At 37.2% G+C, this 16,165-nt stretch overlaps 1 protein-coding gene across 2 annotated transcripts in view; it reads left to right on the top strand.

The window, feature by feature from the left end:
• LOC112128141 overlaps positions 1 to 16,165 on the top strand; it is a 47,811-nt gene that overhangs the window by 17,685 nt on the left and 13,961 nt on the right. Inside the window, exon 1 of one of the 2 annotated variants that reach the window (XM_024229947.1) lies at positions 14,521 to 14,741. The exons of the other annotated variant lie outside the window; for it this stretch is intronic. Within the exon in view, the coding sequence (XP_024085715.1) occupies positions 14,606 to 14,741 (136 nt within the window). The 5' untranslated portion in view covers positions 14,521 to 14,605. Of the gene's footprint in view, positions 1 to 14,520; positions 14,742 to 16,165 lie in introns of those variants that run through there. 2 annotated transcript variants of the gene reach the window in all.

Here is a 16,165-nt window from a genome sequence, read left to right as displayed (position 1 = left end):
TCAACCCCACCTTTTGAATTTTCCCTTCTTTTTGCCATTTTTCAAATGTCGTGTAATCGGATTGGATTCTCGGTGACAAATCAAATTGCCACAGAGAGTGAAGTATACTTCATTTAAATTCATTAAATTCACTATTAGTCGAACGGTTGTACGTTGAGATGGAGAGCAACGGCGAAGATCGTGGGTTCGAATCCCGCTCGTGCCATTGACTTTTTTATCTCAACTAAAAAACTTAATTAATTATAATATATTAATTGGTCAAGTGGACCACGTAAATAGTGAATTGGTTTTTATCTAAAATGAAACTTAAAGACAATTAAATAGATGATATCGTTTTGAAAAAATCCAGAGGTCTTATTTTTTTTCAGGATCATAAGACATAAAAAGAGTTTATTTTTGATTTGCAATGAAAAGTGTATTTAATTTTTTTTTTCAAAGTGCTTAAAACGAATCATTTTTCCCCAATGAAAAAGTTCTTTGGCCCACCTTACTGCAACCGTCTTTTGTTTTTGTAACTTTTTATACAGGGTGTCCAATGAACAGATGTCAATACTTGAGGATGGTCAAATGCTATCCTAAATGTCAAATCGGACTACAAAGTCTCTATTGTCTATAGTCTAAGTCTTAATTGTTTTCAAGATATTTCACTTTTCGTGTTATTTCAACCTTTCACGACTTTTTCCCATAAAACGCCCGTATCTCATAAAATCTTAATCCTACAGAAAAATCTGAATGCACCAACGACGAGAGCATTAAAAGAAAACCCTATTAGTCCCGTTTGTTTTTCATTGTAACCTAAAGCAAACAAAATTTATTTCCAATATAATTTTTTTTCTATTTTCCAATTCTTGTCTAAACTTTAAGAAAGATTTTCTTGGATGAGTAAATGCTGATAAATAAGGCGCTGACAGAAAATTTACATGTTGTAATGACCTTTGAAAACATGTACAAATTGTATTAAAGGTCGGTTCACACCATTAAATTGACGTTTAATTCCTAAAAATTTGATTTTTCAGTTACAAATGATTAGTTCAAAATGTCCATATCTTGAAGAATACAAGCCTGACATAGTTTCCTTACAGATTTTACTGCTCTCAAGACTTCTTGTTTCTCTTCTTTCATTACAGCACGAGATTCCTGAAATCATTGAATGAGATAGGCTGATGAGCGGAGAAATTGTATTTAAGGCAACAAGTTCTAAAATAGTAAAAAAAAATNTCTCTCTCTCTCTCTCTCTTTCTCTTTCTCTCTATCTATCTATCTCTCTATCTATCTAATTATCTGTCTCTGCATTCAATTTTATTTTGCAACAGTCGGTTTTGATCGTACAAATTATGTTCAAATGATGATAATTTTTAAAAAATACGATTAACAAGTGGGTATACTCTTTACATTCGACACTCATTCTACATCGACTTTTTGAATAATTAATAGCACTTTTCGCCTAGTCAATTTGAAGATAAAAGACGTCGGATTTGGTCCCAGTACCGAGCTCAGTAGCCGGATATGTGCGTGCGCGCGTGTGTGCGCGCGTGTGTGTGATTGTTATAAAGAAAAAAGAGAAAAAGTTAGAATGAGCCCTTTTGTGAATGACAGCCTATCCGGGTCAGGGAAAAAGCATCGATTAAACCAGTCGTTCACCGGTGTCTGGCGGAATTGCATTGGAAAAGCCGTTTAGGCGTTTAGATCGAGTTTGCCGTTCTTAGGGATAGGAATTGCCGTTGGTAAGGTCACTTTTATGCCAGTCATACTTACTCAGTGCAAAAAATACTTCTTTCAATTAAACAAAATGGTATGAGGATCTGTAGATAATTCGTAATATTATATTCTAAATTAATTATCATATTGTAAACTATTTTAAAACACTATTAACTATTATAACTGATTTTTACTCATTGTTTCTAACAGTTCTAACAAACATTCCTTTCGATTTGACAACTCAGACATTTTCGAGCCAATTCTCTTCCTTTCAATAAGTTAATTTGTACAAAGTTCTCTCTCTCTCTCTCTCTCTCTCTCTCTCTCTCTCTCTCTCTCTCTGTCTCTCTCTCACACACTCTCTCTGTTTGTCTCTCTCTTTCTATCACTCTCTCTCTCTCTCTCTCTCGGTTTTGAATTTTTATCTGTTCATCTCTAATTTTGCAATTTTGCTTCACGAGAGAGCACCAAGGATCACTTTTTTAAATTTTTCTTCGTGTGAAAAATGGTAAGGAAATCTTCTGCCCACAGAAATCTAAAACTAAATTACTACTTTTGCTTAGACATATACAATTTAAAACAATCTTACTACATTAAGTTCAACTATTTTATTCTTTGTTTTTCTTCTAAAACCACTATGAATCATATTTTCTTTAACGTTTGGTTAAAAAGAACAACACCGTCCTTATAGTATGAAAACCCAAACATCAATTTTAAAAAAATATCCGAAACAAAGGAAAAAATGAATAGGAATTGATTCTAGTTAGTATGGAAAAATTTGCAAATGTCCAAACATTAACAAGTGATACATAAATCATTTACATCGATAATTACAAGACGAAAACAATATCAAACCCGGGGTCATGAAACGATATATGTAAAAATAGTGTAATCAATATTGTACATTAAAATATTCAAAAACTTGGAACTGGAAACAGTGGTGGGGGTCGAGAAATGTATCAGCCAATTGTAACCGTCTTCAGAAGTTTCGGCAGCTCTGGCAACTAGTTGTAACCACTTTGCCCAGCAGAGTCAATATGGCACTCCGCAGGTAAAAACTTACTGATAACGGTTGATTTTTATTTAAAAGCTAAATTTAATTAGATTCTAATTCTATCAATATAGTCGTGATTGTGTTCGTGACTGGGTATGTGGCTTTTTTAAACTAAATATGGCCAATTTCGCACGGAGGTTACTGTCTTACATCATACTTCATTAATATTTTATCAACTTAAATAATTAAGCATTCGAAAGGTTAACAGCAGCACGGTTTTAGAATTCGTATAAATTAATAGTTTCACTAACCTATCGGTAATTCCAATCTTGTTTCGCCGTAATTAAAATTGTCTTTTAAAAATTTACTAATAATTGTGAAACTTAACGGCTTGTGTACTACACGAATATCTGTTTGAACTGGACATGTCGAACAGCGAGTAGATGATGGAGACTTAGTCCTAGGTCCGTCTACTTTCGCTATTTTTCGTTTCAAGACAACGACGTTTTTCTCTGAAAATGAAACAGAAATGTGTAAACGACACAAATAGAATATAGTGAAAATTTTTGGAAACCGTCCCAGTATGAGCAATTAAAATTCGGAACACCCACCATCTTTCGTTTCCTATTTTGGATAACGCTTAAACGTTTATCGTTGGGTACATATACAGGGTGTTTCGTGAAAAGACGTCAATACTTCAGGAGGTCATCCTACATGTCAAATCGGACTAAAAAGTCCCTATAGTCCAAAGTCTCATTCTCAATTGTATTCAAGATATTTCACTTTTCAAGTTACTTCAACCACACAACTTTGTGTTTGGGATCTGGTTTCTGGTTAGGTAGAAAAAGAAGTAGACACAGTGATCACTTTCCAAGCTTTCGGCCTATATAAACCATCATCAGGGCAGCATCCTATTTCTCATATTAACATTACAGAATTACGAAAAAACTCCGACGATATCGACTATGAGGTCTCGAAGTACATGAGGTTGGTTAAGTTGAAATTACGACAAGTTTTTTCTGTTTTTTTCGGAGTAGAAGGCCATGATGTATACCAGTTGAATTATGTTGGTGGAGAAGAAATTGACCACGACGATTAATGTGTTTGGGATCTGGTTTCTGGTCAGGTAGAAAAAGAAGTAGACAGTGATCACTTTCCAAGCTTTCGGCCTATATAAGACCATCATCAGGGCAGCATCCTATTTCTCATATTACAGAATGACGGCAAAACTCCGACGACATCGACTTCAAGGTCTCGAAGTACCTGAGGTTGGTTAAGCTGAAATTACGGCAAGTTTTTTTTTCTTTTTTTTCTTGAGTAGAAGGCCATGATGTATATCAGTTGTATTTGGTAGATGAAGAAGAAGACCACGACGATTAATATGTTTGTGATCGGGTTTCTGGTTAGGTAGAAAAAGAATTAGACTCTGTGATCATTTGCCAGCTTTCGGCCTGTATAAGACCATCATCAGCTCTTAATATGAGAAATCAGATGCTGCACTGATGATGGTCTTATAAAGGCCGAAAGCACGGCAAGAGATCACAGAGTCTACTTCTTTTTCTACCTGTGCAGAAACTAGATCCCAGACACATTAATCGTCTTGGTCAATTTCTTCTTCATCAACATATTTCACAACTTTATTCCATAAAGTCCCGATTTCATAAAATGTTACTCGTACTGTAAATTTGATTATATCAATGGAAAAAGTACTGAAAACCCTATGAGTCTTTTGGATGGAATAGTATCTTTTGAGCAGACTTTTCTTTTTCAACCTGCTTATGGGTGTTACCATTAAAATTTAATTTTTTGTTAAGTGTACTTCAAGGTATTTTAGAGAATAATACATAAACTCACACTTTCTCAGTAAGGAGAGGGCATCCTGTAGAGGTTTGGGTTCATATTATTGCTGTCATCACTCCTCCGCATACGTCTCAATACGTCAGTCAAATCTAGGCAGAGCAAAGTTGGGCTAAGAAATGTACCTTGTGGAACCCCGTCGTCTATTGTATATATTGGCGAGACAATATCATTTGAGGGAACCCTTCTATTTTGTAAATAGCTGTAAATTACCTTTAAGATGTAGCTTGGGAAATCGTATTTTACAATCCTGTAAAAAATACCTTTGTGCCAAAAGCTTTTTCTATATCTAGTAGAACATTCCCCGTGTGATTTTTGAAGTTAAAATGTTTTATGACTTGGTCGACGAATCTGGCAGATTGAGTTTTTTCATAACCTCTATAAAAAAGATCCATAAATCTTTTGCCTGTAAACAGTAATCCAGAAAAACTAGAGTTGCTTTCACTGTATATCGATATAACTTACCACATCCTAATCATCAGTTTGACATTCGGAGTTGCCACTCGCTGATACACTACTGACCTGATCTTCCTGGATATATGTTAGACATTGGACAGGATGTGGCACATGGAGCTTCTGTGAAGCTCAAGGGGATCCAACCAAATGGTCCAAAACACTTCTTTCTTCTCAATTTACCCAAATTCGCGATGGTGTCTCGCAGGGTAGCGTATTCGCACCCCTCCTATACACAATTCACACAGCTGATCTGTCTATTAACCCAAACACTCACTTTTACCTTTTCCGTTGATACATTCTCACCTCCGATAATGATGCCGTGACGGCTTCACGTAATTTACAAAACTACTTACATCCGCCAGTGGAGAATCAAGATGTTTTGGCCTTTAACGAATAAACACTGCCTTCTCTATATTACCATTATCTTCCTATTGCTGCTCCTGCTAACTACAAATGATACGGACAAATGTACGCGATTAAATGTAAATATTTAATTAATTAATCTGTAAATAAGGCATTGGTTGAGATATAAAAGTCAGTGCCACGAGCGGGATTCGAACCCGCTAAATACGCCGCTGCTCTACCACTTGATCTATCGTGACTTCGATCCACTCGGACACTAACTTCCCATCTCTATCTCACCTTTCGAATTTTCCCTCCTTTTTGCCAGTTTTCAATAATATTTTGTTTTGTGACTTGGTCGACAAATCTGGCAGATTGTTTTTTCATGACCTCTATAAAAAGATCCATAAATCTTTTGCCTGTAAACAGTAGTCCAGCGTTGCTTTCACTGTATATCGATATAACTTACTTCTTCTTAAGATTTAATTCATACGACTAAAAACACTACTTGACAAGAGATCTAAACTTATATTGACAAACACACAAAGACTAGACGTCACGCCGCCCTGCTTATGTACGGACATACGGACTTCAACTGTAGAACATCTTTTCAATCTTAATAGGCTTCAGACCATTCAATAAAATATCTTATTTACATTGGTATCACTGTCTTGTCGGTATTTTTACAAAAATTAATTCTCCATACATTCACTAATTACATCAATAAATTTATAAATTTAATACACAACTAATTTTATTAGTTGTAATTTTATTAGTATTCATAGACAATAGCGCATATGAATTTTAATCAAAATTAAAATTACAGTTTAGTAACTTCCAGACGTGAAAGGTCACGTGTTCTCTTCCTGGTATAGAAAAATTAGAACTGCCAGTTTATTTATATTTGTGGCCCAACAGATATTTTTACGCCACCCTTTATAAATTTGCTATGATATGTACTGTCAAAAGCTAAGTAACAATCTGAACCTTAGGCGTTTTAGAAGGAAAAAATGAATTCTTAATACAGTAATAAACTATTAGTGTCTTACATAATATTGAAAAAATAGAAAACTCAATGTATAATAAAGAAATTGCCCTATAGAAGGACCATTTGACAATACCTCATAAGTATCTATTAAAGCTCCGGCTGTTAATAAAGGAATAGACCCATCGATTATACCATGAACGCCTACCATACAAATCAGTTCAAAAATAAAACTAGAACTGGGGAACGAAAAGCTTGCAATAAAACTGAGGAGCACTAGCACCAACTTTTGATCAATGTTAGTGGACCTCCTATGACCTTACCACGATAGTTCAATGTTATCTGACGTACGTATACACAGGTAACATAATCGTTATAATTAGTGGCAAATACGAAAAGTCTCTGGTCGAACTATTGTAAACATTCTTAATTATAACGCTGAAATCGTCCCAGGAAAAAGAACAAATCTAATTCCTCTAAGGCCAGCAACCATCACGAAAAAGAAACTTGCAGCTCCAACCCTACGAAACCAAAAAATAAAGGTTTCCACAGAGGTTTAACATCTTGCAGTAGTTCTTGACTCATGAAAAATACACAGAGAACCGATAACAGAGCGCTAAAGGCACAACGGATATGACAAAGATTCTATGGTAGAACGTTGGGGCTAAATCCTAAAATGGCCTTAAGGTCCTAACTTACTATTTTCAGACCTATATGGTGGCCAAACATAGGACAAATGTAGGCAAGGGAACTACTTCAAAACATCCAAGAATGCTTATCATCACTGGTGCTCTTAAAGCTACTCCCACACCGCAATGAAAAGTATGCTTCGTCATCCCTTGCCTACACATGGTCCCGCGAATAGATGTCAAATTGGACTAAAAAGTACGTATTGTCTAAAATTTGATTCTCGATTATATTGGAGATATTTCATTTTTCAAGTTACCTCAACCTTTCAAAACTTTATTCCATAAAGTCCCCGTATCTTATAAAATCTTAATCCAACCGTAAATTATATTACACCAATGGAGAGAGCATTGAAAACGCTATGAAGATCATTTGTTTTTATTTACCCTTAAAGCAAACAAACACAAAATCACTCAGAAAATAAACTTGTGTTTCCGAAGTTCTTGTCTAAAGTTTAAAAAATATTTTCTTAGTTCTATAAATACTGGCAGATACGGCGCTTTCAGAAAAGTTGCCCCTACTAATTAGCTATAAATACTAGTAAATACTTAATTGCTCAAAAATCCGTTATCACCACTGTAAAAATAATTGTTTAATTGTTTTATATATTCACTGTTAATTGGACCGCGGTGGCGAGAGGTTGCGGTGTCTGACTCGTAAACCGGCAATGGGGTCGTTGATGTGAGCGATGTGCTACTACTCGTTCGTTAGCGGTCGCGGGTTCGATCCCTGCCTCACGCACTGGTGTTTTTATCAAAGCTCAAGTTCTCATCAACCTTCTTACAAAGCAACACTTGAGTTTAATCATTCTTTCGTGGAATCCACACACTCGCCTGAAGCCGTGAACCGCCATTACAAACACTAAGACTGCTCGACCTATGAACTCACCTAACCCTTAACGACAAACTGACCATTTACACTAATCTCATCCGTCCGATCTGGACCTACAGAATGGAAGTTTGGGACAACCAAACATTGCAATTCATCCCGTATCAAATCGCTCCAATCCAAAATCCTAAGAAAAATCCTCAAAATTCAACATCTCCAATAAAACCTCCATATTCCATTCGTTCAAGACCTTGTAAGAACAAGTTATCAGAAATTCCAAAATACCCTTTCTATACACGCAAACCTCCTCGTCCAACATCCATCCACACTAACCCTACCTGAAAATCCTCCACGTCGGCTGAAGAAGCGATGGTCTAGAGATTCGCTTCAGTAATGTTATGTGCGTGCAGTGTGAGAGTTTGTCACCAGTGGGTGGCTTCTCATGTTTAATCATTATGTTAGAAAATGAATAATGGAATTTACTTATTGTAACAAAAGTTGTAGGTGTTAATAAAAATAAATAAATTATAATAAAAAATTGTTAAAAATTTAATTTTTCCGTTAAAAACGCAATAAATTAGTTGTTAGAATTTTGATACTTTTATTTTTAAAAATAATGAAAATACTTCAAATTACACAAAAAGACTCTATTGAACATAAAAAGAAGGTTCTAACAATTAAATGAAATGGGCAAAAATTTCCACCTTGACATAATTTACTGCAGTACTTAGTATTTTCATTGCTTAAGATGACAATAAAAAAATAAACGTTTCATAGTGGTTTCATTGCTCTTTTTATTAGTATAGCTCTAACATTAACTGTAGGATTAACATTTTATGCGGTATGGAGGAGTTTAAGGTTGATTTAATCTGAAAAGCGAAATATATTGAATACCATTGAGACTGACATGGCTAAAACACGCTGACCTATCAGAAAAAATATTAATAGAATATCTTCTGTTGGAAGGACCGAAATATTTGTCCACTGTTTAATATAACTAGAAGATTCATGCAGAAAGCGGACTATGAACACCATATGGCCTTCGGCCATATCTCGACCATTTTCAGGCAAAACTGCTAGGCATAGAAACATCTACGAACCTCATAAGGGTACAACAGTAATAAAACTATGAGATAGACAGGCGGCTCTAAAGGGCCTCAAAGCCTACGAGATTTGCCTAACCACCATAAAAAAAACTGAGATTTGCAAATAGACTAACCTGGGTTCCAGGTTATCAGGGAATTTCATACGAGGCAGCAGATATACTATCTATATAAAATATAAAAAGGAAAGGGATGGGGATAAGAGAGGCGGCCACAAGGCCTACTGCACCTTGACCTAACTGGATCTATTGTGCTCATCTGTTATTTATAACTCATTGGACAGCTTCAGGCTATTAACCAGCCTACACAGCTTTGCCAGCGGTTCCTTGGTGTAGGATCTTGCTTGTGGTTTTTCTTGTCCTAGAACCTGAACCTACATAAACAGAAACACAGAAACAAAAAATGTGTTCTGCAGTCTCCTCCTCTTCCTGGAGACATCTGCTCAGTGTTTCTTCTGTCTGAAATTCTACGTGGCAGTGTCCTGTTAGAAGTCCAACCAGAATCCTGGTTCGGTTGCTGTTGCCTTACAGTAATTCTTTTGTAAGTTTTGCGGATGGTCCTTCTATGAATATCTTCGCGTGTCTCGTACCTGTGGTATTGTTCCACAAGGTTTTGTACTTATTATGGATCCATTTTAATATTTATCCTCTTTTGTGGCAGGCTGCTAGGCCGGCAGGTTCCGGGCCCATAGAGTCCACGTTTGCTCCCTTTTTGGCCAACATGTCAACCTTTTCGTTACCTCTACGCCCCGAATGTCCAGGGACCCATGCCAGGGTTAGAACATTAGTGTCGCTGACTTCCAAACACTCTTTGCCATCGCCTCGCATGAGGCTCTAAGGCCCTGAGAGATGCCTGGCTGTCAGAGAAAATTTCCGGGAATGTATTCCTATCCTTTTTATCTCTTTGGCACATTGTTCAATCGCTATGATTTCAGACTGGAAAACTGTAGCATACTTGCCTAGGTTTACCGTCGGTTTGGTCTTGGGGTTCATCCCAAAAACCCCAGCTCCCGCACCCTTGTCGGTTTTTTAGCCGTCAGTATACCAGTAGGAATTTGCCTTTAGTGGTGATCTTTGGCCCATTCTTCCCGTTCTGGTACTTCAGTACTTTGTACTTCTTGGTGAAGTTGTACTTTGGAGTAGTGGCATCAATTGGCATACCATTCGAAACCTGCATTCCTTCAGCCGTTGAGTTAAGTATGAAAGGACTCAAATAAATAAATTTTTTAAGGTTTTGTAAAATCCTAAATACTTCCCCTTTTCCCTTTTCAATCTCGTTCTTTTTCTTTCTCAAGGTATTTATCTAATCTTGTGGAAGTATAGCGAAATAATTATAGTCAGTTAAGGAGAATAGGCCGCTCTTGCATCGATACCTTGTGTGTCACCAAAAAAACTTTTCTTTTTCTAAATAATCACCATTTAGAACAAAATTATTCAAAATGTTTGCCTCTTATCACGTGCAATAAAACGATGAATAATAGAAAAATAAACAGGCCTTGCTGAATCATTCAACCCGCCGACGTTTATCATTCGATTCGCATTCAATATTCAGAATTTCTGAAAAATTAATATCGTATCAAAAGGTGTTTTCATTTCAAAAACATTCTAATATAATGTATAAGGCATAATAATTAATGAACTGAGTATATGCGTGAGTGACAACAACTAGCTGAATCTTATTATCGCAAAGGCAGAAACAAGCTTTTGCAGATATTGCCAAGAAGAAGAATAAAGAGCGGAACAAGTCATATGTTGGAGCAAATGCTGGACTGAGATCCTTAATCGTGGTAGAGGAAAAGTCAAGGCCTGAAGGATACACACGGGAGTCCTTGAAAAAGCTTTGGCTTCTGGTAAAAAGCCTCAAGCTTAACGAGGAACTCTAGATAAAAGAAAAGGAGATACACAATACACCAATACTGGTCACGGTGCGCAGGTCGTAAAGAGGCCGGTTCGAATATAATATAATCTACTATTGCGAACCGACCCGCTGACGCTAAACAAGCAATAAAGAATATGATAAAGAAAAGGTGGCAGCGTCAAAGGACTGGATTGTCCGAGAAGCTCTTGCGCGCCAAGCAGGATTTATGGATACCTAAAAGAATCTAAAACGCAGAAGAATCCGACTCAGAATTGGCCATACATGGTTGATACTTACTTTTTGGCCAGTGCCCGCCTATGTACCTGACATGGTGAGAAAGGTTGCCCAATATGTCCCGCAGTAGGGTTCTACATAGACCTTCACAGAAACATAAAATGTGTTCTGCGGTCTCCTCCTCTTCCTGGAGACATCTGCACAATGTTTCTTCTGTCTGTATTCCTATCCGGTGCATGTGCTTTCTTAAGTGGCAGTGTCCCATCAGGAATCTCACGGGAGACGTTGCGACCGGACGACAGCATGTAACCGTTGAGGACGTAATGATCATGCTACAGTCCCTCGACTGCGTAAGTAAGCGGATGGAAGCGGATAGTGAGTCGGCGTCTTTGACTCGAGTATGCTTTGCATTGTTGTGCGTATGACCGGCGTGGTACCCTTGGGGAAGCGAAGGATCGGACCACCTAGGCTAGACCTATGGCGTCCCTCGAATGGGTGCAGCAGGTGTAGGCTGAGCTCGATAAGAGACTTTTACCGTAGACAGTGCTCATCTAGGGGGTGGGTAGCAATTCCACTTTAAACTAAAACCGCTGCCGGGGCGTTCCCGGAAGTTTCTACGCTGGGGGAGCCTCTATACTCAGAGAGATAGAGTGGCCTTCTCTATCTAGGGAGTACACGGGAGAACAGGCTGATGTATTTCGGCCCGTTAGCCCTCGCGTGCGGCGTACGACCCGACGCACAATGCGGGCCCGACCATTCGGAGTGGACAAGCGGAGTGCGTGGGTTACCGGCCCTTAGGGGCCGGGATACCACTACACCAATGCTGCGGCGGTAACACCTTTCCGTCGTATGCAGAAGTGCGTCAGCTTTCATCTTGAGAATCAAACCGTCCGATAAGGCCGAAAAGGCTAGGTGCGGACGTTAAAGATCTTCTTGTCTTGTTGACGATGAGTACTCGGGAACGGAATGTTCCATCAGGAGTCCAAACAGAATCCTGGTTCGGGTGCGGTTGCCTTCCAGTAATTGTTTTGTAAGTTTGGCGGATGGTCCTTCTATGAATCTCTTCGCATGCCTCATACCTGTGGTATTGTTCCACCAGCTTTTGGACTCATTATGGATCCATTTTAATATTTATCCTCTTTTGAGGCAGGCTGCTAGGCCGCAGTAGGGTTCTGGGCCCAGAGTCCATGCTGGCTCCCTTTTTGGTCAACATGTCAACCTTTTCGTTGCCACTACGCCCCGAATGTCCAGGGACCCATGCCAGGGTCATGTCATTAGTGTCGCTGACTTCCGTCAGGGCCTCCATGCATTTCCAAACACTTTCCCTTCGAAGGGTTCATTCCTTGGTTCTACTTAGGGAGCTAGTAGGAATACCACCCGATATAAGAATTGTGCTCGAGCACGCCAGCAAAACTTAGAGTCCCCTAATGAGTGTGTTTAGGTTAAAACTACGTGCGTTGTGGGCTTAAACCTTGTTATGGTTAAGACCAAAGTGGGTGAGCCGCGAGAGGTCAGCGGTGGTAACAAGTGCATGTATGGACAGAATCGAGCCTATCTATATAAATTAAAAAACAGGCTATCAGATAAATAAATTAAGGCACAAGTTAAATATTAGTCAATTTTATATAAAAGTAACCCCTTCTAACAAAACTGACACAGACTAACCGCTGAAATCGGCGTATCACCGATCAGACAAACTCAGATAGAATCTGTAATACATGTCATTTTTCAAAGCTTATAAAAAAATGGCAAAAAGGAGGGAAAATTCGAAAGGTGGTGTTGAGATGGGAAGTTAGTGTCCGAGTGGATCGAAGTCACGATAGCTCAAGTGGTAAAGCAGCGGCGTATTTAGCCGAAGGTCGTCGGTTCGAATCCCGCTTGTGACACTGAATTTTTCATTTCAACCAAAACCTTAATTAAAAATTAATTAATTGAAATGAATTTATTTCGTCAAGCGAATCACGAAACCTAATAAAAATCTTATAAAGAAATGTAATTCAAATAATAAAATTTTAGATTAGAAATCGGGGAAAGGAATGAAGAAGGAGATAAAGAATAAATAAATAAGAAGTTTAAAATGAATTTAATTAAATGAGCATAAATCGTTATTTATAGATTGAAAATTATTATTTTTGTTGTAATAATTTGATTATTGATGAACATAAAACAATGTCCTACGACTAATTTGATATGATTTAAAAAGATAAATCAACAAAATATTGTTTTTTTTTTGCATGTTTTAACAAACTTTCTTTAAAGAAAGTAGGTCAGAAATTGGTCAAAACTGGGATTTGGCCTCAGTTTGTGATTCTAGCATTATAAAACCCTTAGAAAACGACTTTCGCGGAAATCTGTAAATTAACGTTTGGCTGATAATTTCGACGTCCTTGCGAGCATCATTTTTCTCACAACCCAGTGGACTGATTTTCATGGTTGATAATCTGTTTTAAAGAAATTGTCAAGTAGATGTTATAACTGTATCAAACATTAAAATAGGACTATAATTAACATTAAAAAAAGAAATTAATTTCTGACAAATAATTTGTGTATTTTCGTATAGAAATCTATTTAGCCGTTTTTGAATTATAACCGTTTCAATCAGATATTCCAATAACGACTTCTTAAAAATAAAAAATATTTAGCGGTCTAAAAAGCTATAAATTTAAATTCAAACAAAAAATTATATTTAGGGATCTCTATAGGTGTTAAGACGAAATTTCATTTTAATTTCACAAAGTAAGTTACGACCAAGTTTACTTGAAAAATATTTGGTTTTAGAAAGTTTTGATAACTTTTATTGCAATCTACTTAAAAAATGCTGAATAAAGACGAAAAAAGGAAAATTTCAACTTTCAAAAAAATTTATGTCTAAACCAGGGCCTCTTCACAAGAAATGGCGTATGCGTGTCCGATTTTTTGGTGTGTAAAATCCCAAAAAAAGTTTTGTTCAAATCCCTGACCCACCAACCTGGTCGTCCCATTGTCCTTTTGTTTAGAAAACACTTAGAAGACTGATATTAATATCAGTATGATAAAAGTTAACAAATAACAAAAATGTGATCATTTTTTTTTAAACGTATATTCTTCTTACTAACATTTTTATGAAAAATTGTTGTTTTTTTCGACTTTTCATTTTATTAACTGAAAACAATCGTGTTTTTGTATTTTTTGACAGACGCTGCATCCAGCATAGGTAATTGCAGTTTCAAAACAAATCCATTAGCCAAGAATTGTGGAAGTTTGAAAAATTGTTAATGTAAATAATAAAAACGATGCTGAAAATTAGGGGTTTCGCACACTATATTGAAAGAGCGGCAAATAAAAAAATAAAAATAAAATTTCACATCGCCCAAGGACAAAGAGGCATCAAAATTTTACGCAAATATTGACAAGTGACGCGCAAGTCGCGCTACATGCGCAAGGTTTCATTGAAATCTCCATGACGGGGTGACCCGTCGGATTAAGGGCAGAGGGTCGAAACCCGTGGTGGGGCGAGTCGTTGATGGTCAACTAAATTTGTATGGAGGGGCGAATGGGCGACCCACGCAGCTTTTACTCTCGTTGATGCCTGCTGTCGCGCCGCAGCTTTTTGGCAGCTTGACCCAGGGCGATCCGGGAGGCGGCACGACTCCGGAGCCGTCTCCGTCCATGGAGGATCGCCACTTTGGATCACCCGTCATTTTCAAAGTAGTACCTTTCGGTGAGTTTGTTCTATTATGCCAGCTTTATACCCTTCGAGAAATTTTTACAAATTCCGAAAATTCACCTTTTCGCCAGTTTAATTATTTTCAAAACAAAGTGGATTACACAGGGTGACCGACGTTATATGCTTCAATCACATTTTTTTAAATGAAGGCAAATTTTAAAAAATACATGTATTTCATAGTTCCTGATGGGCTTTATTTTAGCTAATACAGATTGATTTTTTTTCCCTAAAAAAAATATATATATATATTTTTTTCCCCCAAATGGGATCTATTACTTTTTTCCACATTTTTGATAGTATTGTCTCCTGAAAACTTCAAAAAAATCTTATTCTTTTACATCGGATATGCCTTTCAAAATCAAAACGTATTCTCAATTTTGTGTGAAAAAAAAATTGGGAAAAAAATTGTATTTCTAAATCACGTTTCTTTTAACGAAACTGTTCAAATTGGGCACCATCACTGGCTTCACATGCCGAAGCTCAGGTCGTCCAAAATCTGCTTGTAACAGCTCTTTCAGTGGTGGGTTCTAGGTGTAGGCTGGCTAAGGTTATTCTTTCTTTTAGATCATCCAAAGAAGTTATGGAAGTTACGTAGAATTTATATAATAACCTCACAAAAAATTAGTCCATCGGAGTGTGAACTGAAATCCTGTGAACTGGCCATTGGATCGGACACCTTGTCTCATCAATTTTCCATTAAATTTTCTCTGGAGTTAACTTGTAACAACTCGCATTATGGGCGACTATCTTGCTGAAAATACATATCCAGGTGAAGTTGCAAATGAAAATCAGCAAGCCTGGCAAAAATTCCTTAGCCTGCCTAAACCCGCCTCCATAAGAGTTGCTACAAGAAGAGCTTGGATGACCTGAGCTTCGGCGATGGTGCCAGTTTGAGCAGTTTCTTTAAAAGATAAGTAATTTAGAAAAACAATATTTTTTCTATTTTTTAACTCAATATTGAGAATAAATTTTAAGACGTGCCCGATTTAAGAAATTCTTTTTTTTAATGTTTTTAGGAAATTAAACACTATCAAAAATAATTATTCGGAGATCGTGAGATGCAGTCTGGTATGACGTACGTTTTAGAAAAACATTTTCTTTATCGTGCCAACGTTTCGATCTTTATTGAGATCATCTTCAGGGCTCAAAGGGTTTATTTTCCGTGTAGATGTTCTTGTCTGTCGTGTTGAGAGTTCCGACAGACAAGAATGACATGAAGAAAAACGAACACTTTGAGCCCTGAAGATGATCTCAGTAAAGATCGAAACGTTGGCACGATAAAGAAAATGTTTTGCTAAAACCTACGTCACACCAGACCGCATCTCACGATCTCCGAATATCATTAACTAACGGTCACTAAATACCACATACTATCAAAAATATGGGAAAAATTAATAGTGTCCTGTTTGAAAATAATT

Source organism: Cimex lectularius, unplaced genomic scaffold (assembly GCF_000648675.2).
Source record: "Cimex lectularius strain Harlan isolate CLEC.00 unplaced genomic scaffold, Clec_2.1 scaffold360, whole genome shotgun sequence".
Classification (NCBI taxonomy): Eukaryota; Metazoa; Arthropoda; class Insecta; order Hemiptera; family Cimicidae; genus Cimex; species Cimex lectularius.
This window is presented reverse-complemented; position numbering and strand designations above follow the sequence as displayed.